The sequence below is a fragment of the Seriola lalandi genome, unplaced genomic scaffold (assembly GCF_002814215.2).
Source record: "Seriola lalandi dorsalis isolate HSWRI2012SDOR001 ecotype SW California unplaced genomic scaffold, Sedor1 jcf7180002054469, whole genome shotgun sequence".
Taxonomy (NCBI): Eukaryota; Metazoa; Chordata; class Actinopteri; order Carangiformes; family Carangidae; genus Seriola; species Seriola lalandi.
Genome location: NW_019525022.1, coordinates 1482342 through 1508422, shown reverse-complemented (window position 1 = coordinate 1508422; position 26081 = coordinate 1482342). Strand labels below are relative to the sequence as shown.

Sequence of the window (26081 nt, the reverse complement as noted above, 5' to 3'; positions counted from 1 at the left end):
ATGGGGGGTGGGGGGTGGGGGTGGTGATTAGGGGAGTCAGCTTTAGCAGAGGTTGTTTCTAGGCAACAGTTTTTTTTTCTTTTTATATGAAACTTGTTTGTTTTTCTGCGTTTTCCGTCTCTTCCAATTCATTATGCCACACTTTTCAACAAATATGATATCTCATCACTTAGGCAGGGTTAACCGGCTCTCTGGTGTAGGACACAGCGTAATCTACGATGAAAACAAATGACAGCAATAAAGCTGCTTTGTGCTGTTTGGAAAACATCCCAAACATTCATTACAGCATGATATATGCGCAGTTAGTTTTCAGTAATATAGATCAGAGATAATTATGTCATCCTCAGGCTTGGATGAAATAAAAATATGCATACTCTCAACCCCAGATTTTGTGTGCGCTTACTTCGTCAACAAGGGGAAAATTGTGTCGTCTTGTTTCCTGTCTTCTCATGTTTTTGTCATAAGCTTATGCTGAAATGGTGCGATAATTATTTCAACATGTCTTGATTTTGTTCACCCACACCTGGCCTTTCCATACACATGCCTGCAGCTTGTATGAAGTGATGTTTGAATATTTGACCTATGACAGCTGTTGGCGCGCTGCCCAGTTTTGCCTCAGATGGGAGCAGCTTGCTTGATTGCTGTCTGTGAGCTGTGGTAAGATAAATAGACAAAACAAATAAACCTTTTTTTTTTTTTTAAATCAAGTTTCCAAGTGATAGCGAGCCTGTTGCACAGTTGTTGATGACATATGTGTTTCATCATGCAACCTTTTTATCCTCATCATTTTAATTAAAGCTGGATTTGTGAGTCTGGGTATTTGTGTGTGTGTGTGTGTGTGTGTGTGTGTGTGTGTGTGTGTGTGCAGCAGGCAGCAGGTGCAGATACATTTTAACGTTTGTCCTGCCTCAGATGATGCATTTTACATAAATGTTCTGAGTTACAGAATGTAATTAATAAGTGAGGAGTTGTTCTGTGCAGTTCATGTGAGGTTATTGCACCATAATTTATTTTAATACAGCTCAGTAGAAGAAAAGAAAACACATGCGCAACAAACCTACTGTATTATTTCAGAGGCATAGACTTTGACAGTACAGGCAGAGCTGCAACTAATTACCGCATCTACCCCATACTCCTCCACACATACACACACTGCACTGATTGTACTGATGTCTTTTACAGTAGAATCACTTTGAACTGAATTTTAATTGGCTAACTGTGAGGTGTTTAATTAGCAGCTTTGAACTGAATGTTTCAGGTGGAAACCTGTGGCAGATCCTGTGTTTTGTCGCACCCCAATTAAAAGCCTCTTCCACAGAAGACATGACCTCCACGTCACCCAAACACGCTTACTGTGCACATCCGTATGCATGTGTGCGCGTCAGAGGGCAGACAACCCACTGCTACCACTAACTGCGAGTTCACATGCAGAATCCCTTCAATTATCCTCAGGCAGCCGTTTGTCCTCATGATCCAAACGGTTCAGCGCTGGGCAGCACATGCCAGTCTGGTCAAAACACTTTTTTATCAACCTCAGCCAGGGATGATGGTCTAATGACATGTAAGATGATATTGAAGAAACCCATGTGAATCACAGGTCTAGCGTCATTTCATACTTTAAAAAACAACAACAAAAAAAAATTATCACTGTTGATCAGTCAAAGTGATATTTAATTAGAAATGTAGGTAGACATTTTCCTCTCATGTGTCCCCAGTGTAATAGAGATAGATGATGTGTCGGACTGGAATGTCACCATGCCAGTTTTCACGCTTGTAATTACTAAAATGCCATGTTTCAGAATAGTGTCATGTTGGTGATCTGACACAACATTATGATTCGGCGTGACAAAGACTCAGCAGTGACTGCTACATAGCGTTCTCTATTACACAGTGGATATCTTATTATTTTTCTATGTTTTATGATTTCAAACATTGATGTCTGAGTATTGAGCTACGTCATACAATGTTTTGGTGTCTAGGATACTTCTTACCTTGTCTACTTTTGTACCTTGTTCATATGATTCCGGTTTCTCCTTAGTTCGTAATTTCTAATGTTTCTTAAATCAGTGAAAACCCAGGGCCAACAATGGGAGTAAGTTTAGGCCTTAAGTTCTATAATTGACAAAATCTACAAAATATTATAATGTTGTCAGCAAAACATACACTATAGTAGTGTGAGCAGAAATGTGTATTTTAAATTCAAGGATCAAGGATATCCTTATTATCCCTAATGGGCAATTTGTCATACAATCAGCAATAACCACACAACCATCAGACAAACAATAATGAATAATGAATGGTAAATTTCAAATTCTGATTAAATGAAATGTGACATTCTGTGAAGACCAATTTGTGCTAAATGGTACACTAACACCTAACCTTAACTGAAATAAGAATGCACCAGAATTGCAAAGTAAAAATTCCAACCAATAAATGAACATCAACTCCTTTCTCTAACTGATGACCTGTTGATTAACACGTTTGAGTGATTCCTTTGTGTGTTATGTCCCACTCCAATAACCAATTTCAACAGGGAATACATCCAATTAAAAAAGCAAAATGCTGTTTCATGGGGACTTTAATTGTGGCACCAGTCTGATGTCAGACCACTGGAGTCTATTTCAAAGCAATGTCCCAGAACAGGGATGTGAAACAGAGTAAGTCCTTGGCCTAATTTGAGTACAGTAAAAAGAAAGAGATGCTATGGTTTCGAATGAACTTGTGTATAAGAGGAAGGCATCTGTACTGTCATCTCTTTAAAAATCAGCTCTCTACAAAAACTCAACCGTAAAAAAGAACTCGTATGAGCCAAACAAGTTGCAGGGGTCAGCTGATCCCTGTTAGCATTTACAGATTTATGTATTAGTTAACAGTGAGTGTAGTATACTGAACAGTAGCAAAAAACTGCCTTCAGTCTTCATACAATCTCAGACACACCTCTCTGTAATCTCAATCTCATCATATGAAATTATGACAGTTCTGAACGTTGCACAGGGATCTTTCCTACAGTTAGATAGTGTCCTCTGTTGGAAAAACAATGACACTACAGCTTCAATTACTGAGTTCCCGTTGATAAATGAACTTGCCGCTTTCATACAGTTTGATTTTGTTTCACATGTGCCAAAGCAAGTACCATTACAGTTTCTCAACTTCTGTATTTTAGTACCTTACATACCCATTCTGTTCCATTTCCATTTTCAGACTGAATGCAGGACAAAACCAATTTAAACTCGGCTTGTCATACCTGTCACACACTTTAAGCTGGTGTGTGACAGTAGTCAGTGACGACAGCGTGCAAACATTCAGAATTATCTTATCAAATATACAGAGCAGATAAGTGTGCATCATGAGCCTTTCGCTAAATGAGTGTGTATACACCTGCTTGCTGTTGCTGTCCTGTGTCGCCATGGTAGCAAACACTTTTCCATTGCAGAAACATGTTTAGACAAGAAATCAACTGTCATATTCCCCAAAGTAATCTCATCACATGGTTCTTCCCCAGTGGATGGGTGAGCAGAGACCTCACCTCATCAGGCTGCTATGAAAGGAAGAACGTCTGTCTTATTCTTCTCATGTATGTTGGTACTCACTTTACTTTCTCCTTTTTTTTGATGCTATAGTTCAGAGTTTTACCTTTTGGTACTGGCTGTTAACCCAGGACAGTTAGCTTATTTAGATAAAAGATACATTCTTATCCTTTGATGAGATCCGAGAGTGAGAGCCAATAATAGCTGTGTAGTTTTGATATGTTTTTTCTATATTAAATGTGCGTCTTTTGTAGGTTTTTAAGCTACGGGAAAGGTTGCCTCGAAGAATTGGCTTTGAGCTCAGGCTGATCAGCAGCTTACTTTTGACTACATTAGTAGAATAACTTTGACCTTGCCTAAGATATGCAATTTATCTTCTTTTTATTGCATACAATGCATATTTTGCTGTATGTCATCTTATCGTATACTTACTACAGTTTAGCAACTTTATGCGATGACAATATGTCAATGATTTGCTTACAGCTTCTTGTGCTGCATCCAAGAGGATGGAGGATCTTTTTTCATTTTAAACCAGAATTAAAATTAAAAGGAAACATGGAAATTTAAAAGAAAATGGTAAATAAAATGTAAAAAAAACAAACAAACAAACAAAAAAAACACTTCAAAAGCTGAAAGTAGTGGTATAAAGTACCGTTCCATACAAAAATGTGTTTGGCTCTTGGATGTTTGACCTTTACTGTGAAGACTATTGCAGTTTGTTTTCACATTCACTTCTGAAAGAGAAAATTATCACCTGATTCTGCAGCTCCCCTGGCTTTACAGAGCTTTATAGTCAGGTTCAACTCATTGTTTATCTGTCCAGCTCACAACTTTACTCTAATTTTTGACTCAGCACCAAACTCAGCAAAAAACAGCAGACAATGTCAGAGACTAACAGTTAAACATAATGGAGCATTTAGTGGCAAAAGAGACAGATATTTCCCTCAGGAGTTGGTATAGACCAAAAACAGAGCATAAGAGTGATTATTGGACTGACACAGATGGACATGAATGATAACGAAAGATAATGTTGCTCTGTAACTGCTGGATGTGTAAATAAGCAATTGTTTTCTTATATCTTTGCCATCTTAACTTGACCCAAGTGGCCAAGAAATTAGAGTCAATAAAAGATATTCATGTCACCCAGTAGGCGGCGCCACAGGTCACGTGATAAGTGGCATTATTATCGCCGCCATGCGACTCTTGTCACGGACAGTGTTATTAGGTATAGTGGGGAGCAGAGGAGTACTAAGAACCATGGTAAGTACGTAGGACACAACAATATGCGTTTTTTTTTCCTTTTAGATGTGGTCTAAAGGTAATGTATGTGCCGTTGCCTGCGTGCTGAACAACACGTAAAGCTAGGGCAGATTTAGGACATCTATTTTTAAATGTGGTGCAGCGAGCAAATAGGTCCGATGTTGATGCAGTCACAACTGCTAGCTCCTAGCATAATGTCGGCATTTGGCCGTTATTCATTTGGAGGTCCAACGACGAAGTTTAATTAATGGTTTACCCTGTGGCTAAACTCAGTAGCTACGTCTCATGAATTTAACTCACATTTATTGTTTTTCCTGTTATGATAAGATGACTGGCGTTATTAGCTTGTTGTGCTGTAATGCTAACGCAGATATATGGGTTTAAAGATGCCGTGGAAGTAGCTAATAATCCATGGTAATAATCTGATGTAACATAACGTCAGACTAGGAGAAGATCCACTGTTTGTGTAATCCCTTTTATTTCCTAATTTTTACTCAAATCAGCGGTTAACCCGTGATTTAACGTGGCCGCTGTTTAATCTGTCAAATTTTAGTTTTTAATCTGTTACTTCCAGCTCTTGAAAAGACAGACATACAGGCCACACTACTGGGTTTTCCAGCCTAAACCTGTTCTGTGTAGGGATATTAATTATGACACAAATGGGCCAAAGTGCACTGAGTATCAAGAGAAGAGGTTAACTTCCTTGTTTCTCCTACCATGTGTCTGACTCATCTTGCGTGTATCGGCTTGAGTTTACGTTTGCCCTTTGGTTTGCTTTCGTGGACTTTAGCCCCGACAAACCTTTGTCTTCATTCTTCACCTTTATGCAGTGCGCTCAGGTGGGAGACTGGCAGAGTGCCAAGTCCATCTACGAGTTTTCTGCCAAGGATATTGATGGCAATGATGTGTCCCTTGAGAAATACAGGTAATATATATGTGTGTATATATAAACGTAATATCATATATATTTATGCTCTTCCACAGGCTAGGGAATTAATGCCTTATACGTATAGATTTGAATATTACAGTTTTCATGCATAGAATTTACAAATTGACAGTAGTTGTTTGTGAGTTATTTTCTTAATTTAACCTCTTATTTCTTCTGTTTTTCCTGCCAGAGGGTATGTGTGCATCATTGTAAATGTAGCCTCTAAATGAGGAAAGACCAAAGTAAACTACACTCAGCTAGCGGGAATGCACGCCTCCTATGCTGAGAAAGGTTTACGCATCCTGGGCTTTCCATGCAACCAGTTTGGAGGACAGGTAACAATCATAACCTAATGACAATACAGCTTTTGTTTATTTTATTTTCTTTATTTTGTGCTTTATCACAAGAATATTGCCAATGTTGTTGTTAATACAATTCATGACCCTTGAACTGTTAAACTACATCTTAAACCTTTCCTGCATCTCACTGTTGGTTTAGAATAATGTTATCTGGCAGGATAGAAGTAAGTTAAATGATTTTACACCATTAAGTTTAAACAAGCATGTAACCTGAATTCTTGCATATTTTGGATACATTTCAGATAATTGTATTCATACCATGTAAAGCTATATTAGCTCATTTGCAAAATTTGAATTACTAATTTTCGTGCGTGCGTGTGTGTGCGTGTGTTGTCCAGGAGCCGGGGACTGACGCAGAGATTAAAAAGTTTGCTAGAGGTTACAATGCAGAGTTTGACCTCTTCAGTAAAATTGATGTGAATGGAGACAATGCTCACCCTTTGTGGAAGTGGATGAAGGCACAGCCTAAAGGCAAAGGAACCCTGGGAAAGTGAGTTCTTGTCCTACTATAACTTTTTGTTTACTTAACAAAAAGTTTGATGACATTACATTCACAAAATTAGTAACAATTTTTCTTTGGGGTAATTTCATGCCACCTCGTCCAGGATTCAGAACATCATCATTTTTCAATTTCATACTTTTCTGAAATAATTTCAGACGTCTTCAACTAGTAGCATAAGAAAACAATAAAGAAAGTCTGGGCTAATCCCATGTGAAACAGGTTTGGGCAGATAATTGCAAAATGGATTGCAACATACCCAGAAGTATGTAATGGAATGTAATCATTATTCATTTCCTTATTAACCAGTGATAGTGATTTCATGGAGCCCTGCTTTACTGGAAATAGCCTAGAAGAAGAAGCCAACTGTCTCAAGACACTACACTAATGGTAAAGTTGATCTTTCAAGTTTGGCTGAGTTGGGAACAGACAAGGAACTATTGAAGTTGATGCCAGAAATGAGTTCAGAAAAGTTTGAGATTGTGAAATGATATACGTGTATTGAGCTAAGGAAATAAGATTAATATTTTGTTCAGACGCAACGGGAAAGGGGGCATCATCTAGTATGCAAAAAATCAAGCCATTACAAGCTGTAACATGCAAATTTCCTGAACCCCTAACAGGCTCAGAACATTTTAGGACTGAGACTGAAGGAGCGCATTTTAGCCATACTTTGGTGAAAATGAGTATCTATCTACACTGAACAAATAAATGGATAGTGATGGGTAGATTATGCTGCAGGAGTGGGGTGAGAATTTGTTCTCTGCATGATAGATATTCTCTGCATAATTTTCTCTGATACTGAGGTTGAAATCATGTGAGCTGAAGGGAAAGAGAATCACCAGGAGTTCAGAAACCTCAGGCAGAAGTGTTTATTGTAAGCTTGGCTTAGGACAAAATGATGATCAGTACAAATCCAGCATGTGAATCAGAATCGTGCCACACCAATTTCTGAGGATGTCGCATGTTCTTACCCAACTATTGTTATGCATATCTTGCTTTTTGTCATTCTTCACTTACACTTGTCTGGAACTGGGTTTGTGCAGTGTCCTAAGGTAGCCTTCTCCCTTCATTCCTGTCTGTAGGACCTTGGACACTATCAGTCATAATAGAAGTTACACAGTCAACAATGGTTGTCTAACAACGTGTGGTCAATATAATTTGAATTCTTGAAATATGAGTGAGACCTACAGAATAAAGAAAGAAGATAGAAGGAGAAAAATACAAAGTACTCGCTTTTGTTGCAGCCAACTTAAATTCAAGTGGACTACACACTGTGCTCCATGAAGGCTGAAACAGCAGTATTGGTGTTAATGATTAAAGTTGTATTGTAATAACATTTTTTCTCTCGCTGTCTCTCCACAGTAACATCAAATGGAACTTCACTAAGGTAATTTGTTAATATTGTTGGCAGTATACCTGTAAAAGAATCATTCACAGTCAAATTTTGCTGTATTTTCTTTCCACAGTTGTATGAAAATCCATGTTTGTGCTAATATTTTGATGTCTCATTCTTCAACAGTTTCTTATAAATAGAGAAGGACAAGTGGTGAAGCGGTATGGCCCAACAGATGATCCCAGCGTAAGTGGCATTCGCTCTAGTTTTTAATAATATTTCTGTGCATGCTGTGAAGTATGAAATCTTTCATATAATGTTGGTGCATATTATAGTTTCCTGCTATTTTTGATTAAGTTAAAATACTGTTCATTTCAGCCATTAAAAGTTTATTCAGGCTATTTATATGAAATATGTATCTGTTTTGTAATGAACATTTCATCTCTGTCCATGGTGTTGGACTGGTGTCATTAACCATCTCTGTCATAATAAAGTTTCTGCTTGTTTCTCTTCCCAGGTGGTGGAGAAGGACCTACCCACATACCTCTAATACAACTGTGTCCTATGTGTTACTTTGACTCCTGACCTCTCCTATGGAGTTCAGTGTATTTGTGTGTGCGTGTGTTTCTGGACCAGTGACGGCCTGTCTGTAAACCCAATTTTGGGGAGGACAAGCCTGATGATTCCCAGCGTGCAACTAACCGCCAGAGCCCACACACACACACACCAATCCCTAGAAGACCATGAGAGAGGACATCACTAGTTGTCCAAAGTAGAGACATTTCACACCTTACTTCAGCCTCTAAACAGCCATTCCTTTTTCTAATACAAATACCATTTAGTTCATTATGAACGATAAGTGACACATTTGTGCATGTGTCAATGTCAGTTTTATGCAAGGACAAAGGATGCCATAAACCTCACAGATTTCCATTGTGCTACTGATAGTATTATTTGCACTTAATTTGCCAAAGGGCCCTTTATTGTACCATGACTTATCATGTGTTGAAATTGGAAAATAAATGCTGTCTTGGAAACTGATTTGTCAATTTAGATTCACTTATTAAAGTACTCTAATCTGAGTCACACTAAAGTTCAACTACTGGCTTCTGACTGGTTACTATAGTGGCCTGTTATTTGAATATTATAATATATTGTTTATTGTAATAACTGGTTTGTTTAGATATTTTATAACTGAAATGCAAGGTTTTACATTGGTAATGCTTTGTAGTAGTTTCCTTCCTTAGAAATGCTTTAATATTTCTTGTAAGTGCTAGTAATCCCACTTCAGTACATTTTTAATTGCCTTTGTAGAATTATCCAAAAGCACAATTTAATCAATGATTTTAGCAATTTATTTACAGTATGTTCAAAAATTTTATGATTCATAATTTTATACGTGAATATTCTCTGTATATGTTTGCCTGTAGACAATCTTAATATTTTTGATATTGAATTTGATATTTTTACCCAAGCAATAATAGATTTTAATTAATCAAAAGTGTATCAATCAAACAGTAAGCAGGCCCATAAAATAAAGCGTTACCGTGTAGTAGGTGTGGGCAGATCCATCCCTAAAGTATTGATACCAACTATGTGAAATCTTTTGAGTAGTGAAACTAGTATGGATTGGAACCAAAAAAAGATCACATCACGTTCGATCACATCCAGGGCACATAGACACTCTTCTTAGTGCTGCAACAGCTTATTAGCATCTCTGCTGCTGTTAACGTGCTCAGTGATCACCACTTATTCAACTTTGCTGTATGTTTTAAAACTAGCTATTTTTTTTTGGTATCATGCATAATTTTTCAGCTATTTTTTATTATTTTCTGTAGTGTCGGGTTCATTACTAAACAGCTGATAAGCTTATGAAATATAAAATTTAAATGTCAGGAACAGCCTCTAATTGGTAGGCCACGGTGTATGCTGAGTTGACGCTCTCTCGGTTAAACGGTCACTTGTGAGCTGAGCAGGATGATGATGATGATGCCGTAGTGGCACGCGCATCAGCCGTTGCGTGAGAGTGATGACGCACAGCAGCGGCAGAGATGATCGGCACCGCTGGCCCTGAACGTGTCGCTGCGTTTGGCAATACACAGCAGCAAATACACATTCGTGCAGTGCAATGTAGTCTGTAACCGTAGCAGTAAACATAGAAGAAGGTAAAATGAGAGCATTTCTAGGTTGTTTGGGAGCGCATACCGACGCATCTGGTTCTCTTTGAGGAAGGACACGGCTGCGCGTCGTCGTCAGGAACCGTCCGGGAGATGGACGGGAGGACTGCGGAAACCGGGGATGACGGGACTACGAGCGAGGCAGCGGCCGCCGGCCTTTGCTTACAGCTTGACCTGGGGGACACCGGTTCGTATGTCTTTCAGTTAGCGTTAGAGCGACAAATAGTTAAAGACTCCCACCACTGCGGTGGGCTTATTCAAACCCAGCTGTCAGTGGCAGTACGTGCACCGGGGAAAGGAATATGGACCTAAGTGAGCAGCTTCCTACCATGCAGTCATATTTGAATGTAGACGAAAATGCCACTTAGGCAGATACAGAAAATTGTAGTGAGGGGAATCTAAGCTGTGGAACTGAATAATTAACTGTATGGTTAGATAACAGTGTCAAGATTCAAGTGACTGCTGCTCAGTTGTAAATGGCCCAAAGTGTCAGTGGCTCACTGCAGGTTGGCACAAACACAAAGTGCAATGGCATGCACACACAGTCCCACAAAACCTGATAAATACAAGCTGCTATGAGAAAAATGGTACATATTATCATAATAAGATTGCATGTAGGTTTTACACACACAGTTGTACGTACAGTATCTGCAGGAGCTATAGTTTTGTTTGACACCTACACATGATGGGCTGCTGCTCAGCATCCACTATAGTAAACATGCTGTAGTCTCTCAGGTGTCATTTTGTTCCTCTCCTCAACCTCTGTCTGTCCTTTTACTATCTCTCTTCCTCTTCCTGGCTAAATCTGAAGAGTGCCTTGCATAATCTGATATGGAATTATAACATAAACCACACACTAATCCCTTGTGGGCATCGCTGTGGATGTCATGGCTACAAATACAACAGGATATGCATGACAGGTTTATGATGTTTTATGTGCAAATATAATGTGCAGAAAGAAAGAAAGAGAGCAGATTTGATCATCATCAGTTTAGCAGGCCCAACAAGTTATCTTTGCATGTGCATGCACATGCATACAGTGGATGTTTGCGTACACATGATTATTATTAAATCCACTGGATTTGACGTCTGTGCAGAGAGTCTCAAGGCATCAAAATCTACTCCTGTGTTTAGTGTCGCATTAATGTCATAGCAACAGGCCGCCATTTTCTCAGTTGATAAGGGAGAAATCTAATCCTCTTAACTATGACACACACAGGCCTTAAGGCATACTTCTCTTAATATTGACATGAAATATTTCATGACAAGAATAACCTTTCTGAGTGAGCTTTCAGTACATGTACATTTCCTTAGTGTTTTAATTTAAGACATTGAAAGCACATCATCTTATATGTTGTCTGTTACTCACATAATAATCAGAAATGCTACAGTGAGTTAGTCCCATTTGTTGTTTGCAGCTCAGTGGCACATTATTCTGGCATGACCCTAATCCCACGGAGACTCTTTGTGTGTGCGCCTGTCCCAGGATACTCCTTCTCATTGTTCTGCCTTACAGGCTTTGATGCAACGTTAATCAGGTTACAGGTGCGGGCAGCCATGTGCGGCCTGTCACTGCACTAAAGGGCATTAAAGAAGAAATAAATGAAATTACTGTATGAGGATTCACTAATTTTTGTTTGAGCAGTCGAATGCTGAATTTTGTAACCATGATTTTACGGGATGCCTTTTGATGCAATTTCCTAAACCTGTTTCATGCACCAAAAATATTGCTCAACATTTTCCCTTTCACCTCTTAAATTTACATGCTCATGGCAATGCTGGTCAGTTGGTCCAATACTTTTGGTCCAGATATCTCAGCAACCACTGAATTGAATGAAATTCATTACATTCATTCATGTCACCCTACAGGAAGTTTAGTAACTTTGGTGAGCCGCTGATTTTTCATCTAGCGCCACTATGAGGTCAACATTTAAATTTGCAAACCTGCAAAACGAATGACATTCCCATGAGCCCCAACTGTACTTTGTGTTTGTGCAAATTTAGCAAATTTTAGCATTCTAAAATGCTGAACTAAGTTTGTGACCATGGTAACACTTATACCTGCTAAACATCAGCATGTTAACATTGTCACTGTGAGTATGTTAGCCTTAGCCTTTGCTCTAAGCATTGTTGTGCCTAAGTAAAGCCTCACAGACACTAGTATAGCTGAAGCCTTATTATTAATGCAGTTGCCATGTAAGTAGAGGAGTAGAGGTACAAATATACATGGCTCTAGAAAACTAAATCAAATATGCTGCATGCAAATTTGAATTTTGACAGTTCAGATTGTATGATTGTTTCATATTGTTTGTATCTAACAAACCACCAATGAGAAATCATTATTATATATTAATCATAATTGAACTATTATTGTATTTTGTCATGGCTCAGTGATAGCAACATACAGTAGTGTGTGCTGTGTGCTTTAACATGGTTTAAAGTTTCATTATCCCTGCTCAATCAGCAACACTTAATCTTCACCCTCATGTGACCTGAAATTCAACATCATGATGTACATCATGATGTACACTAAACCAAGTAACTTGTAGTACTGTGAAGTACTGTTTCTTTTCCCATTAATTTTCTCCCTTCCTGCTCACTCATGCTTTTCAATAAACAGAAACATACAGACACAGTTCAGTTGCGTCCTTCATGTCGGTTCGAAAAAGATTCTTTCTAATCCTTGTGCGTGATTGGACAGTGGTGTTATCTGGAGACCTCAGCCAATGGCAGCACTCAGATTAGAGAGGAAGTCAATCCAATAGAGTTTTTACCTTCTTGGTGCAAATCTCACTGATCCAGGAATAGAAAAAACTGACTGCATGCTGTAGTGGTCTGAGCGCTGAATGTCAGATTTTGGTTTAGTCAGGGTTTTTTTCTGCATGACTTTTTTCTTTCTGGATTATCAAACATTTGGTAACCTGTAGGCACTGAACTCCTCTGCTGGTGAGTTAACCACCAATTTATTTGGAACAAGGTTGATGAAGTCAAATTTGTAGTATTGTAGTTGCCGAATTAGCTTGGATCAAGTGCAACGAATGTATTGTGCATGCTTCCTTTTAAATAAACAAAATAAAGTTAGAATGAGCTAAAGAATGTGGATCTGGATGTTGATACAATAACCTCACCACAAGGTCCATTAATAGCTGTTCTGGAGCTTTCAATTGTATCACACCATCTTGATCAGCAGATTAAGTTTCTCCAGTCGTCATGGAATTCTATATGTTTGAATTTTCATTTTTCTGTGTGTTTCAGGATATTTAGATGATTGTATAGATCAGATATTATACCTGATTGCACATTACCACATTTCTTCATCATAGGAAATGTATCTATAGCATCTATATTTGCCTTGTTGCTGGTGGATGTTCCTTAAACTTATTTTATCTTGGTAAGAATCACCAATCACAAAAACAAAGTCATCATTAATTGCTAAATCGCACTAAATAATATACCACTGTGGTCACTTCTGAACCTGTTTCTCCTGCACCTTCTCTCTTTTTTTGTCCACAGATTCAGCCAAGAAAGCTCAGATAACAGAGGTGAGAGGCGACTTCACACTATACACCCACTCACTTGAATTTCTCTTTCCCTTCTTTCATCTGTATTAGTTTGCTGTGTATGACTTCTGATTGGATTATGTACAATATATGCAATGCCTATATCACATATACATTTGCACTCCCTGTTTCTTTCCTTGTGACAGATGCCGTCCCCATTCGGAGTGGGCCCAGCCCATGAGAAAAAGATTGGCCACAGGAGGGTAGATGCCTCTGGTGAGACAACGTACAAGAAGGTAGACCTTTCCTCTTCATCCGTCTCTCTCTTTGTCTTTTGGCTTATATACTGTTTGTAGGTTTGCTTGGTGTCACGATTTCATCAACTACTTTCCACCCACACCTTAGTGTGTTGCTCTTTTCATTGTTCTCCACCTCCAGACCACCTCCTCTGCCTTGAAAGGGGCCATCCAGCTGGGCATTGGATATACCGTTGGCAACCTCAGCTCCAAGCCTGAGAGAGATGTGCTGATGCAGGACTTCTATGTGGTCGAAAGCATCTTCTTCCCCAGGTGCGTTTGTATGAGTGTAGTTTGTATTTATGAGCATATGTGTGTGGGAAGTATCTTATATAATCTTTCATCTTCTTTCACTCTTCCTAATGGCCCCACCTTGCTTCACACAGTGAAGGCAGCAACCTCACACCAGCCCACCACTTCCCAGACTTCAGGTTTAAAACCTACGCTCCTGTGGCCTTCCGCTACTTCCGAGAGCTGTTTGGAATACGACCAGATGACTACTTGGTGAGATATTAATTTTCTCGGATGACTCGTGATGCATTTAGAATATCTGAATGCTTTATAACATGCTGTGCAAGTGAAATGTTTTCTGTTACATAGAACATCACCAATAATGCATATGCACACCATCAATAATTATTTGCTTCAGAACACCTGATAGTTAACTAACTCCTGGTGTTTTGCTGCACAACTGACTGAGAAAGAAAAACAAAGAAAAAAATTATATTATTTTGTATATAAATTGTATTGAATACACTTGATTGTTGAATATAACAAAGCCAACGAAAACATACATCTGTATTGTCTAAATTGGGAATTTGTCAAATGAGAGTTCTGAAAAAGTTTTTTTTCTCTTGCTTGTTACATTTCATTTGGTAAGAGTGGAAAAGATAACCCTGTATGATACAAGCAAACATAAACCAAACATAGATTTGTGTGAGGATCCATCTGACAGTATTTGACTGATGATCAATGGCGTTATCAAAGAAAACATGCTTCCTGTCACATCAGACTTGTGCTGATGTGAGGATGATCATTAAACGCCCTCACATATAAAATGAAAATCGTGCTCAAACAAACACAAAAAAAGACTGTTGCACATGCCCTCATATATTTTGCATGTCATGGTACATACACACAAACACACACCCACCACCCCCTCACACAGACACACACACACACACACACACACACACACACACACACACACACACGCACGCAGTGACATACAGTGTGCTCAGCTGCATGTCTAAGCTCATATTCTACCTGTGCCAGAGGGAGATTAGTAGACTAAAGATGTCTTTTTTAAACTCCAAGTTGTGGCAGCAGATAGTCAGCAAGTAGTTTATGTTTGTGTCTGCGTGTGTTTGTGTTGGTGGTGGAGGGGTCGAGTAGTGGTATAATTGCATTGTTTCGCCTAAGCCATAGAACATTGAATTAATTAGTAAGCCAAATGAACAAAAAGCAATGGGTGCTTTCTTGTATTTTCCTTAAGTCATCTTAAGTCTCTTGTTTACAAAGTCTTAATGGCTGTAAGATATCCAGTGTGAATTTAAGCCTGCTGATCCTATTGAAGTGTTGATGTTGGGCTGCTACATGTGAAGTTTAATATTGTTCACTTCAGTTCAACAAAATTCCTGATAATCAACAATATCTTCAGCACCAGCTTGAATCAGCATTACCACAGTCAGTTTAGAAACTTCACTGGGATTACTAATACTATGTTAGTGCATAAATGTCACATTACACTCACTCTAATAATCTAGATGTAATACTTCCCACCTACACTCAGAACGCCTTTTTCTACTCAGCAGTGAGTACGCCCTTGCACTTTTAAAACAAAGTTCTCTTTTTGCTGCCGATGTGCTGTGCCATGTGAGTGGGTAGATAGATTAGTCTTTTGGTTGGCTATTTGAAAGCTCTATTTGATCCAACATTAACAGTGCAACCCTGCAGCACCCAAATGAAATTACAAACTCGGGTGACATTTAATGACATTTTTAACGCCCTCCTTTGCCAGAGGGACAGATTATTCCTTTTAAACGAGTAAAGCAAGCTTGAAAATAAATAAAGTCTGCTTTTATGGCTATACTGAAACAGCCTTTTCAAAAAATTTTGGTCAAATTATATGACTTAAAGCAAGACACCAGTTCAAATCTTAATATATGTTTGTTCCTCTGTGTCTCTGCTCTGTCTAGTATTCTCTATGTAATGAGCCACTCATCGAGTTGACAAATCCAGGAGCTAGTGGCTCCATATTCTACGTAACCCGTGATGACGAGTTTATCATCAAAACTGTCCTGCACAAGGAGGCTGAGTTCCTACAGAAACTGCTTCCTGGATACTATATGGTAAGTCAAACTGAGTCTTTCACTCATTAGAATCATTTCATTTGCACACTGTTAATATTTAGTATAAAGAGTTTGAAAAATTTTTACAAAATTAGCATTTTGCACTTTTTAAAAATTAAAATCCTTGCCATAGGTTTTTTAATGGTATGTCTATTGAGAGTTTTTGGTGTATAGGGTGTTTGTATACATGAGCGCATGCTTAAGAGCAAAGCAGCAGCTGAAACTTGTACTTATCTTTATCCTCTTTATCCTACCTCTTGGTGTCGGCCTCAGTCAGCAGTGACGCCAGCAGGTGACTTTGTGATAGATAAGAGCAGAGAGGTTATACCTGCCCGAGACCCAGGCTAAGCACTCCTTAACAGGTTAAGCATGCACACAGCAGAGACACACAGGGCTGAGGCCTGTGGGTGGGTCACGCTGTGCGGCAGGTGCACTGTACTAGGGCCAAACCACAAAGGACTGTATGTCTTATTACTAAATAACATTTCTTTATTTCTCCCTCTCTCTTCTCCTATGTCTACTGCACTAACCCCGCTCCAGAACTTGAACCAGAACCCCCGAACTTTACTGCCTAAGTTTTTCGGCCTCTACTGTGTCCAGTGTGGGGGCAAGAACATCAGAGTTGTTGTGATGAACAATATTTTACCACGCTCTGTACGCATGCACCTCAAGTTTGACCTGAAGGGCTCCACATACAAGAGACGAGCTTCTAAGAAGGAAAGAGAGAAGTCCAAACCCACTTTTAAAGACCTGGACTTTCTGAATGACGTTCCTGATGGTCTCATTCTGGACCAAGACACATACAGTGCTCTGGTGAAAACTCTGCAAAGAGACTGTCTGGTGAGAGCCATAAGTAGATTAACAGTCTACAGAGCAGCACAGCCAACCACACATAAAGTATCTAACTATTTTTATCTATTATTAGATGAATTATAGAGCAATTAAAAGGTAGAATAAAAGAATAGATTATATGGCTTATGTATTTTTAATGTACATGTTAATTTTGGCCATGCCCTTGGCTGTGAAATTATATCTATACATTTTCTTGGAAGCTTGGGAAATGTTTTGAAATGTCGTGTTCCTGTGTGTTTCATTTTAGGTTCTGGAGAGTTTTAAGATTATGGACTACAGTTTGCTGCTCGGGGTCCACAACAAGACCCAAGCAGAGAGAGAGTCTCAGTCCCAGGGCTCACCTGCAGGTGGTGGAGATGAGAAAAAACCTGCAGCCCAGAGAGCCTTATATTCCACTGCAATGGAGTCCATACAGGGAGGCTCCACGTGCAGGGATACGCTGGACCATGATGACACGTATGTCACCATTTCATCAAGTTTGCTGTTATCATCACAGTAAATTATTCAAATGATGGTAATGTTCTCCTCTCTGACTGTAGTATGGGAGGTATTCCAGCTGTTGGTGGTAAAGGAGAGCGCCTTCTGCTGTTCATCGGTATCATTGATATTCTGCAATCCTACAGGTAGGCAACAAAAAAGGTTAAGGTTAAAGGTTAAGGAGGTTAAAGATGTTTTACAGTTGTGCAATGTAATTTCAGGAAATGAATACATAAAATGTTGCTGTTCTTCCAGCATAAACAGAACTTTTAGAGTTTCCCATAATGCCAGATGTCTTCTACATGCCTCCAACATTTTATATTCTTAAGTAAACCTAAAGAAAAATGAATGAGGCCCTTAACTTAAAAAATGGTAAGAAAGGGTGATAAATCCAAAGTATTATAATTAATGTGTTAATGATTTGTTGATTTTGAAAGTGCTGTACATACTGTATATACACTTATATGCCCTCTGCAAGGTTGCACTGATTTCAGGCAGTCTTTTATTGGACACCTCAGGATGCGTTAAATGACAAATATTGGATTTCTCTCTGGCTTCAAATTCAGGAGCTGGTTAGTGGATGGGCTTGGTGCCCCTGCAAGAAATAGTAAAAGATGGCAAGAGATCAAGGAGAAAAAACAGTCCAAAGCATGTCACAATGTTTTTAGATAAATACAAATGGAGGGGAAACAGAACTGGGGTCTGTGAAGTGTGGACATACAGAGGTGTGAAGGTCGTAACATGAAATCCAGTCTTTTAAAACAGATCTTAAAATTCACATTGACATTCCAAGTGGCACTGTAGCCTCTGATTCAGCCCCGAGTTGCCAGGTAACCACAGTAAGTCACTGAATGAGCTAAATAATTTAATTGTCTTGTCTGACAGACTGATTAAAAAGCTGGAGCACTCCTGGAAGTCCCTTATCCATGATGGGGTGAGTAGCTTTCACACAACTGTTGTGTAATAGTCTGTATCCAAGGACAACCGTATTTTGTCTCTATGTTTGTCTTTCATGTAATAAGAGAGTACCTTCATTTCCATTGTCAATGAAAAGATCAACATCATTAAAAATGCCTGGTTTCCTTTTTTCATTGCTGTCCCTGCCCCCCAACAGGACACGGTGTCAGTTCACAGACCTGGTTTCTATGCTGAGAGGTTCTACAAGTTCTGTAGCACCATTGTCTTCAAGAAGAGCTGCTGTGAGTCTACAAATGTGCATGAACCGTACACTCCTCTACTTTCTTATGTTTGATGACAACAATGCCAATAAGGAATTATTTTTGTTTTCTTCCATATTAATTGTTGGAATTCTGGAATGAGAGTACAAGTAAAATTTCCCCTGCTTTCACAGCATTGCGATCCTCTCCATCTAAAAGGGGCCGTGGGGCTCTCTCCATGTCCAAGTCCAGTGCCGGTACCAGTTCAGCTGGACAGCGTCCCTCATTGAGTGATGAGAGGCAGGAAAACCTTGACAACTTGGAGAACCTACGAGGAGCTCGCAGCTTCCCCATGCTGGAGGACAATGGTAGGACTTGTTGTAAACTCTGTTAGTCCACAGTGGTATTAAGTTTTGACATGTAATGAGCAGGTGCAGGTGATATAAGCAGAAACATGTTTCCCACAAGGTCCAGGTTGTCTTTTTTCATTACAAGTGAAAATGGGATGATTAATTTCAAAGAAAAAAAGACTTGAACTAATTAGTCTGGGATTTTTTATCAAGGCTAGCTGCCCTCATTTAAGGTCGTGAGGAAATGTCTAAGCAACATGTGAGTGCTGCTGGAACAAAATACTACAAAATAGAATGAACAAGTGATTGCTGGTTTTCCCTTGTTCCCTTTCTGAACTTGGCACACTATTAGCTTCAATTGTCTGCACTTGAGTGTTCCATTTTCTCTTTAAATGAAATTAAGTGAACCTGTATTGATCCTTGTGGAGAAAAAAGTGCAGGAGCAGAATAACAGTAATAGCAAAAACAAGTAAAACTAAAAAAAAACTAGAAGAAATTGAGACTAGATGTGCAGAGAAAACCACCACACTTTAGGAAACCATAATGTACACAGGTACACCATAAATAATAGAACTACAGTAAACATCCCCAATATAGTGTCAAGCAAAACTGCACAGACAGCAGTACTCTCAGAGCTGACAGCAATTGTCTCAGGTGTAGTGTTATACAACTACATGACAGTTTTGAGTGAATGATTGAGGCACTCTGTGGTACAAACACACATACAGTACTTCTCCTTCTGTATATGTCTAATTTTAGTTTGCAGATTTATGTTAAAGCAATTAAGTTCTGTTACCCATTTTTGTTTCTCTATATTTTCATCTCTCCTGCACATGACTCACAATCTCTTACTTAATCATGCCACTCAGGGAGAGAACCACCCTGCACTCCTCCTTCATTTGAAGATGCAACCACAGCATCTATCGCTACCACGCTTTCCTCTAACAACTCCTTACCCACCACCCCCTTCGATACACCAGAGCACCCACGCTACAGGAGACAAATGCACTCACCGAGTGTGGTCAGGTCAGAATACTTGTATGAGTATTGTTTAAGTTTGCCACTCCTCATATGTGCTGCTCTGCGCTTTTCACACCCTCTGTTTTCTCATGTATTTTCAGGTCACAAAAAGAGATAGTTGAGATTCATGGGGAAAAGCAGGACACCATAACAGTGGAGGTGGAGCTCAGGTGCACACATATAAAGGATGAAAATACTAGGCTAATGTCCATAGCCGCCTGTGTAACTGTATTTTAACTTTGTTCTTTATCTTGCCTCATACAGTAAAATCCCAAAGAGCACAGAGCTCACACAGATGACAGGAATGACCTCTCCCAGCCATCTGTCACCTGATCATCAGCCCCGTGTCTTTGCTTCATCCACCCCTCCCTCTGTTACTCCATCCTCCGCATATTCCTCCTCTACCCTTCCTCCTTCCTTTGCTTCCTCCTCCTCCACTGCTCAATCAGCTGGGCAGTCATCCGCCACACTTACTTCATCCATCCGTCCATCCACCAAACCACTCACCTCTCCCACAGCTGCTAAGTCTTCCACTCTTTCTCCTCTGATCTCTCGTTCAGCCACACAATCCACACCTCCCACCTCAGCAAACGCCTCCACGCTCCCTCCTGCCTCAGCATTCACTCCCATCTGCCCTGCATCTCCTCACTATTCCACCCAGAGCTCCTCTCACCATCTCCCCTCAACGCCTCCCTCCTCTGTCCCTCCGAGCCCCCAGGTGCCTCAGCGGGCACCACGTACATCATGCAATCAACTATCTGTGTCCAGCAGCCACAACTCACTGGATGGAGAGGTGCAGGTGTCCGACATCTACTTTGTAAGTTCCCATAATCATGTTTCAGTGCTTTAGTTTTTTTTTTATATTCAAAGTTAGATTATGAACCAGTTTCAGTCGCAGAATTGAAACAAAATAAAAGTGAGGTGAAAGGTGAACTGCCATTATCTTACCAGACCGACAGAATAAAGAATATACAGTATAATTACATATACATTATACCATTAATGGATGAATCCACTTCCAGAGAGTAAAGATATTTTTTTCTTCTTGTTTTTCTTTGATCTACTGGGTCTTTTGCAGTGGCCCAGTCAGGACAGCGTGGTAGAGTTATGATGGTGAGGGGTCAGGGCGTGTGTGTTGCGGTATGCACGTACTATGGGGTTGCTCTCGCTGTTCAAAATGCTTTTTCCCGAAGCACGAGGCTGCCACCCGTCATAGTTCATGCTTTTGAATGTACCAACAAAACACTGGGGTTGTCTTTCCTGCACAGCATGATGTATTTATATCTGTCAATCTGCATTCATGCGCCTGTCAATGTCATGCACAGCTCTCCATAATTCAGTCTTTTGTGTGAATTTTTGCTGATGAATCTACATCATTGCATTCATACTCCATTTTCACTTTCTTTTCTTTCTAGCCTCTGTAATAACTGCTTCACACCATCCCTTATGTTTCTCCTTTGTTGTATAATAATTCAATTCCATTTATTTTCCTGTCGACACATTACAAGCATCTGTGTGTTCATCTGTGTGTGTGTGTGTGTGTGTGTGTGTGTGTGTCCATCCATCAGTATGCAGATGGCAGATATTGGGTGTACTCTCCAGTTCTTGGCCGTCGTAAGCTAAACTCTAGCTCGAGTTACAATGTAAGTCACCACCGAGGTAGTTCGAGTCATTTGTAATGCTAGAAGATGTTCCCACATGCAGAGGCATTGCTGGTAACTGTTCCACTGGGACTGTCACAAGCACAGCCGCTTATGGATCTTCAGAAGTACTTAAAGGATAACTACAGTGGATTTCACATGATTTATTTAGTGTTAAAGTCTGCAAAAAAAAAATACTACATGTACAAACTGCAGCTTCTGAAGGGCCATTTTGTGCATTTAAATGGAGTATGCATCTGTATGTATCACAGGTCCGGTAAACAGTAAATTAAATGTTTGAGGATCATGGACCTGCAGTCAGTTAACTGTCACTTGTATTGACTTTGTATTTTTAGTGATCCCTCACGCTTCTGCCCTCGAGCTCCCAGGTAGCACAGAGGAGCTGACAAGCTGATTAATGTTGTCAGTGCTTGGCTGGAATGAAATCCTCTGCCTGACGGTGAAAATTACCTATTTATTAAAGCTGCACTTGGCACATTGTAAAGCGCCTGAAAACCTGGTTTTATTAAGTATGTGTGGCTATAGTTTCAGAGATCAGATGTGATTGAAAGTGCTGGCAACATAAGCAAACAACCCTACAACTGTCTTCAGATTTAGATTCAAAAATGAAAATTGTCCTCGGAACAGTAATAACCAATCACATACTGACCATGAGCACATTGTATGCAGTTGAAACATGAATGTGGGGGTCCTTTGGCGCTCCCAACATGTTAAATTGCACAGTTCAGCTTTAAACAACTCATTGTCTGGAGAATGTTCTTATCTATATTTATAATATAAATATCTTTCTCCAACTCAATTCTCATTCTTCTCCTCTCATCTTCTTTCCCCTGCTGCTGCCGTTTGCTGGTTGAATTTAACATCAGCAGACTCAGGACGATAGGAGCTGGGTGTACTCTCCTCTGCACCCAGGCTCAGAGTCCAGAAGGGGCTCAGATGGGGAGAGTTAGGCGGTAAGTGTACAGTTCATTCATGATTTACAGTTAATGCAACGCAGATGAGTGGATATAGTTGTTGCTTCTAGCATCTATTTATTTAATCCTCTGTTTCTCTCTCTTGCTCTACTTCTCTCACAGTGGAGACAGCAGTGATGGGTGGAGCCAGAGGCCATCTCCATATACAGAGGCTGCAAGGTTTCAATAATAAAGCCACCAGGAAGCCACTATGAAGACTTAATGCTGGATGCCCAAGCTGCATGTGGAAGCTCGCTTTGCAAACCGTGACAGACTACAGGAATGAATTTAGACGCATTGAAGAATACAAGAACACGAACACAAATATACATTAAAACAAATGCATGGAGAATCATAACATAAAAATAAACAAAAATGTTAAATCATCAATTCATGGACAATCTGACCGACATCAAGTGGAGAAATAAAGCAACTGTGAATGACTCTGGTGGCTGTTAAGTCAGGTATCCTTGCAGTCCTGCTGCCTGATATGGAGGTTTTTAGTGCTCATGAGTTTCGCTGCACTGTGCAAGCTCTGGCTATGCAATATGGACATACAGTACGTGATATCAATTCCTCTTTTTGACTGAGTTTGAGTTTATTCATGCATTTATTTTTCACTAGCGGCATGTCAAAGCTGTATATAATTTTATTTTTAGCACTTTATCAAAGAGGCTACATGTGGCTGAGGTCTTTTGTCATTGTATATGTTTTGTTGTTTGTCATCAGTTATTGTGTGAAAACACACTCAAACACAGTTAATGTTTTGTGTGCTGTGTACGCACAGCGTCCTGTTTTTCCAGTGGTGTTTGGTGGTCCATTGAAGAAACTTAGATCTGACAATGAGTGGTTGTATTCAAAATGCCTTATCGACAAACTCATTTTCATAACTGTTTTTGATATTTCGGTCACATGTAATCATTTAAAAAAAAAAAAACAACATAAAAATATAAACATACAGAGTATTTTATTGTGCATAAATACCAAATCTTTGAAGCAGAGTTTAAACAATTTAGCAGCCATGCATTTACACCACAGGAGTATAACAGATATCAAGAGAGAGCAAAGGAAAAAAATTAATCAAATTATCTTTTGTAAATTGTAGATAAACTCTGCGTGCTTAAGCACATGCATGTAAGTATGTACACGCCCTTTTGTCTCTGTGTGCATGTGTTTGCATGCATATGATGTGTGACTGGGAGACATGTAAGTGCAAGATTTTTCTGTCCTGCCTATTTGTCATATCGTCAAAAGTTGTAATGTCCAGTTGTTGTTATAAGCCATGAAGGTCTGAACCAGCTATAAGCATGTTGGCTGTGTGAGAAATATGAAATACAGGTATCCCAGTCTTTAATGACGCTGGATTAATCCTAATTTACCAAATTAAACAAACAGAGCTTTTCCATACAGTTTAGTGAGAAAAGACAGACAGTATCTACTGTCTTTCATACAGGGTTGTACTTGCTGAAACAAGACTAAGCATACTCTAACTTCCTGTCCGTGTCAGTAAGAACTGCTATAAGTTATCATATCATTCGAGTCTGCTGCAGTTAAAATGCCTGTTTATAGGCAACAGTGTTTGTAGCTGATCACTGTGTAAAAGAAAATAAAGATTATATTGTGTAATAAATATTTTTTGGTTGATTTGAGTGTTTTTCTATGATGAGATCACATTCACGAACAAGCTTCAAGGAGAATATATTTGTAAAATGTTATTTGCAAAATTAGCCCACTAGATGGCACCACAATGTCTCAGAAAATACAATTCTCAATCCTGCCTCATGTTGAGTAGAATCCCATACAGTATTTTGGGCTACTTGAAAATTCAAAACTCTACCTTGCACTGTAAAATTAAATTGCCCAAAGACATGCCAGTATATGAGCTACCTATAGGCAATAATGAATTTTATTGTGTTCTTTGATGGATCGTAAAATAGAAGCTCATATTTAAAGCCTCGTACCTCAACCCTCCACAAACACACACAAACATAATGATATGAGATGTTGATTGCTTTATTGGGGCTGGCTTTTTATTTTCTCTGCAGAGGCTTTGCTGCTAAAAATAAATTGGAATAAAACAGATAAGAATCAATATGGCTTCAACCAAAACATCTCACTGGAATCTTATCTAGCTATCTCCTTTAATTCATAGTCTCTCTCTCTCTCTCTCTCTATACATATACATATATATAGATATATATAAAGGGAAAACTGAAGTAAAATGTATGCAATTCAATGACATGCACAATATGTCAATTGGTGACTCTAATGCCTTACTGTACTATGACTTTTTGTTACTTACTATACTATGATGTTTTTATGCCTTCCTATAATATTTTTGTGCCTTCCTACAATATGATATTTTTGTGCCTTGTTTCTTATGTCTTGCAATACTATTACTTTTTTTGCCTTACTATACTATGACTTTTTTATGTCTGACATTTTTATACTATACTATGACATTTTATGCTTTATTATACAGTGACTTTGTTGTTCCCTAATATATTATGATGTGTTTATAACTTACTATACTATGACTTTTATGCCTTACAATAGTATGACTTTTTAAGACTGACTATACATTTACTTTTTAATTACTCACTATAATATTACTTTTCACGCATTACTATACGGTGACATTGTATGACATTTCTGTGCCTTGCTATACTATGATGTTTGCATTAATGTACAATTTTTTTTTTGCCATTTCTATGTCTTATTGTAATATAACTTATACTATGACATTTTTTTCCATTTTTATGCAGTGCTATACCATGACGTTTTTTGACACCTTTATGCCTTTAACGCCTATGATATTATTTGACATTTTTATGGTGTTTAAACCTGAGTATACTATGGTTTCTTTATAACATGTTTAGGATTTAATATAATGTGACCTTTTTTTCCATTTTTAAGTTTTATTAAAGTCTGACGTTTTTCTGCCTTACTATACTGTGATGTTTTTTGCCTTACTATACCATGACGTTGTTATGTGTTACTACACTATGAAGTTTTTTTTTACATTTCTATGCCTTACTATACTATAATGTTTTTATGCCTTACTATATTATGGTATTTTTTGACATGTTTTTGCCTTAATTTACTATGCGGTTTGAGAAATGATTTATCTAACTCAAATGAATAAACAAGGTAATTAAGAAATGGGGTGTGTGAGTAAGAGAGTCATCAGTCATGTCAGAGGTGTGTGGATGAGTGAAAATATGATGTAATGTGTGTTTTAAAACGCAACAAACCAAACAAAGAGGGAAACATGCTGTAATGGCTATAGCAGGCCCAGCTTTATGCTTTACTATATTATGATATTTTTTGACATTTTTATGCCTTATTAAACTATGCCATTTTATGACTTTCTTGCCA

General features: G+C 38.9%; 2 protein-coding genes across 5 annotated transcripts; both read left to right on the top strand.

Annotated features, from left to right (window-relative positions):
- Positions 1–4660: 4660 nt before the first annotated feature.
- On the top strand, positions 4661–8950 carry LOC111658891 (phospholipid hydroperoxide glutathione peroxidase-like). Its single transcript, XM_023411580.2, has 7 exons — positions 4661–4787; positions 5618–5712; positions 5906–6050; positions 6413–6564; positions 7939–7963; positions 8096–8155; positions 8427–8950. The coding sequence occupies exons 1-7, from the start codon at positions 4722–4724 to the stop codon at positions 8457–8459; spliced, it is 576 nt and encodes a 191-aa protein (XP_023267348.1). The 5' UTR covers positions 4661–4721; the 3' UTR covers positions 8460–8950.
- Positions 8951–9957: 1007 nt separating this feature from the next.
- LOC111658892 (phosphatidylinositol 4-phosphate 5-kinase type-1 gamma-like) lies at positions 9958–24347 on the top strand. 4 transcript variants are annotated; one of them, XM_023411581.2, is made up of 18 exons: positions 9958–10273; positions 13600–13628; positions 13793–13882; positions 14025–14155; positions 14269–14386; positions 16081–16233; positions 16774–17073; positions 17333–17541; positions 17625–17708; positions 18448–18496; positions 18677–18761; positions 18914–19087; positions 19939–20095; positions 20191–20259; positions 20354–20906; positions 21658–21732; positions 22620–22703; positions 22827–24347. In XM_023411581.2, exons 1-17 carry the CDS (start codon positions 10180–10182, stop codon positions 22698–22700), a joined length of 2451 nt encoding a protein of 816 aa, XP_023267349.1. In that variant the 5' UTR covers positions 9958–10179; the 3' UTR covers positions 22701–22703; positions 22827–24347. The 4 variants fall into 4 exon arrangements, with proteins under 4 accessions (XP_023267349.1, XP_023267352.1, XP_023267350.1 ...); XM_023411584.2 differs by lacking the exon at positions 21658–21732; XM_023411582.2 differs by lacking the exon at positions 21658–21732 and having other exon boundaries at positions 22617–22703.
- The last annotated feature ends 1734 nt before the right edge of the window (positions 24348–26081 follow it).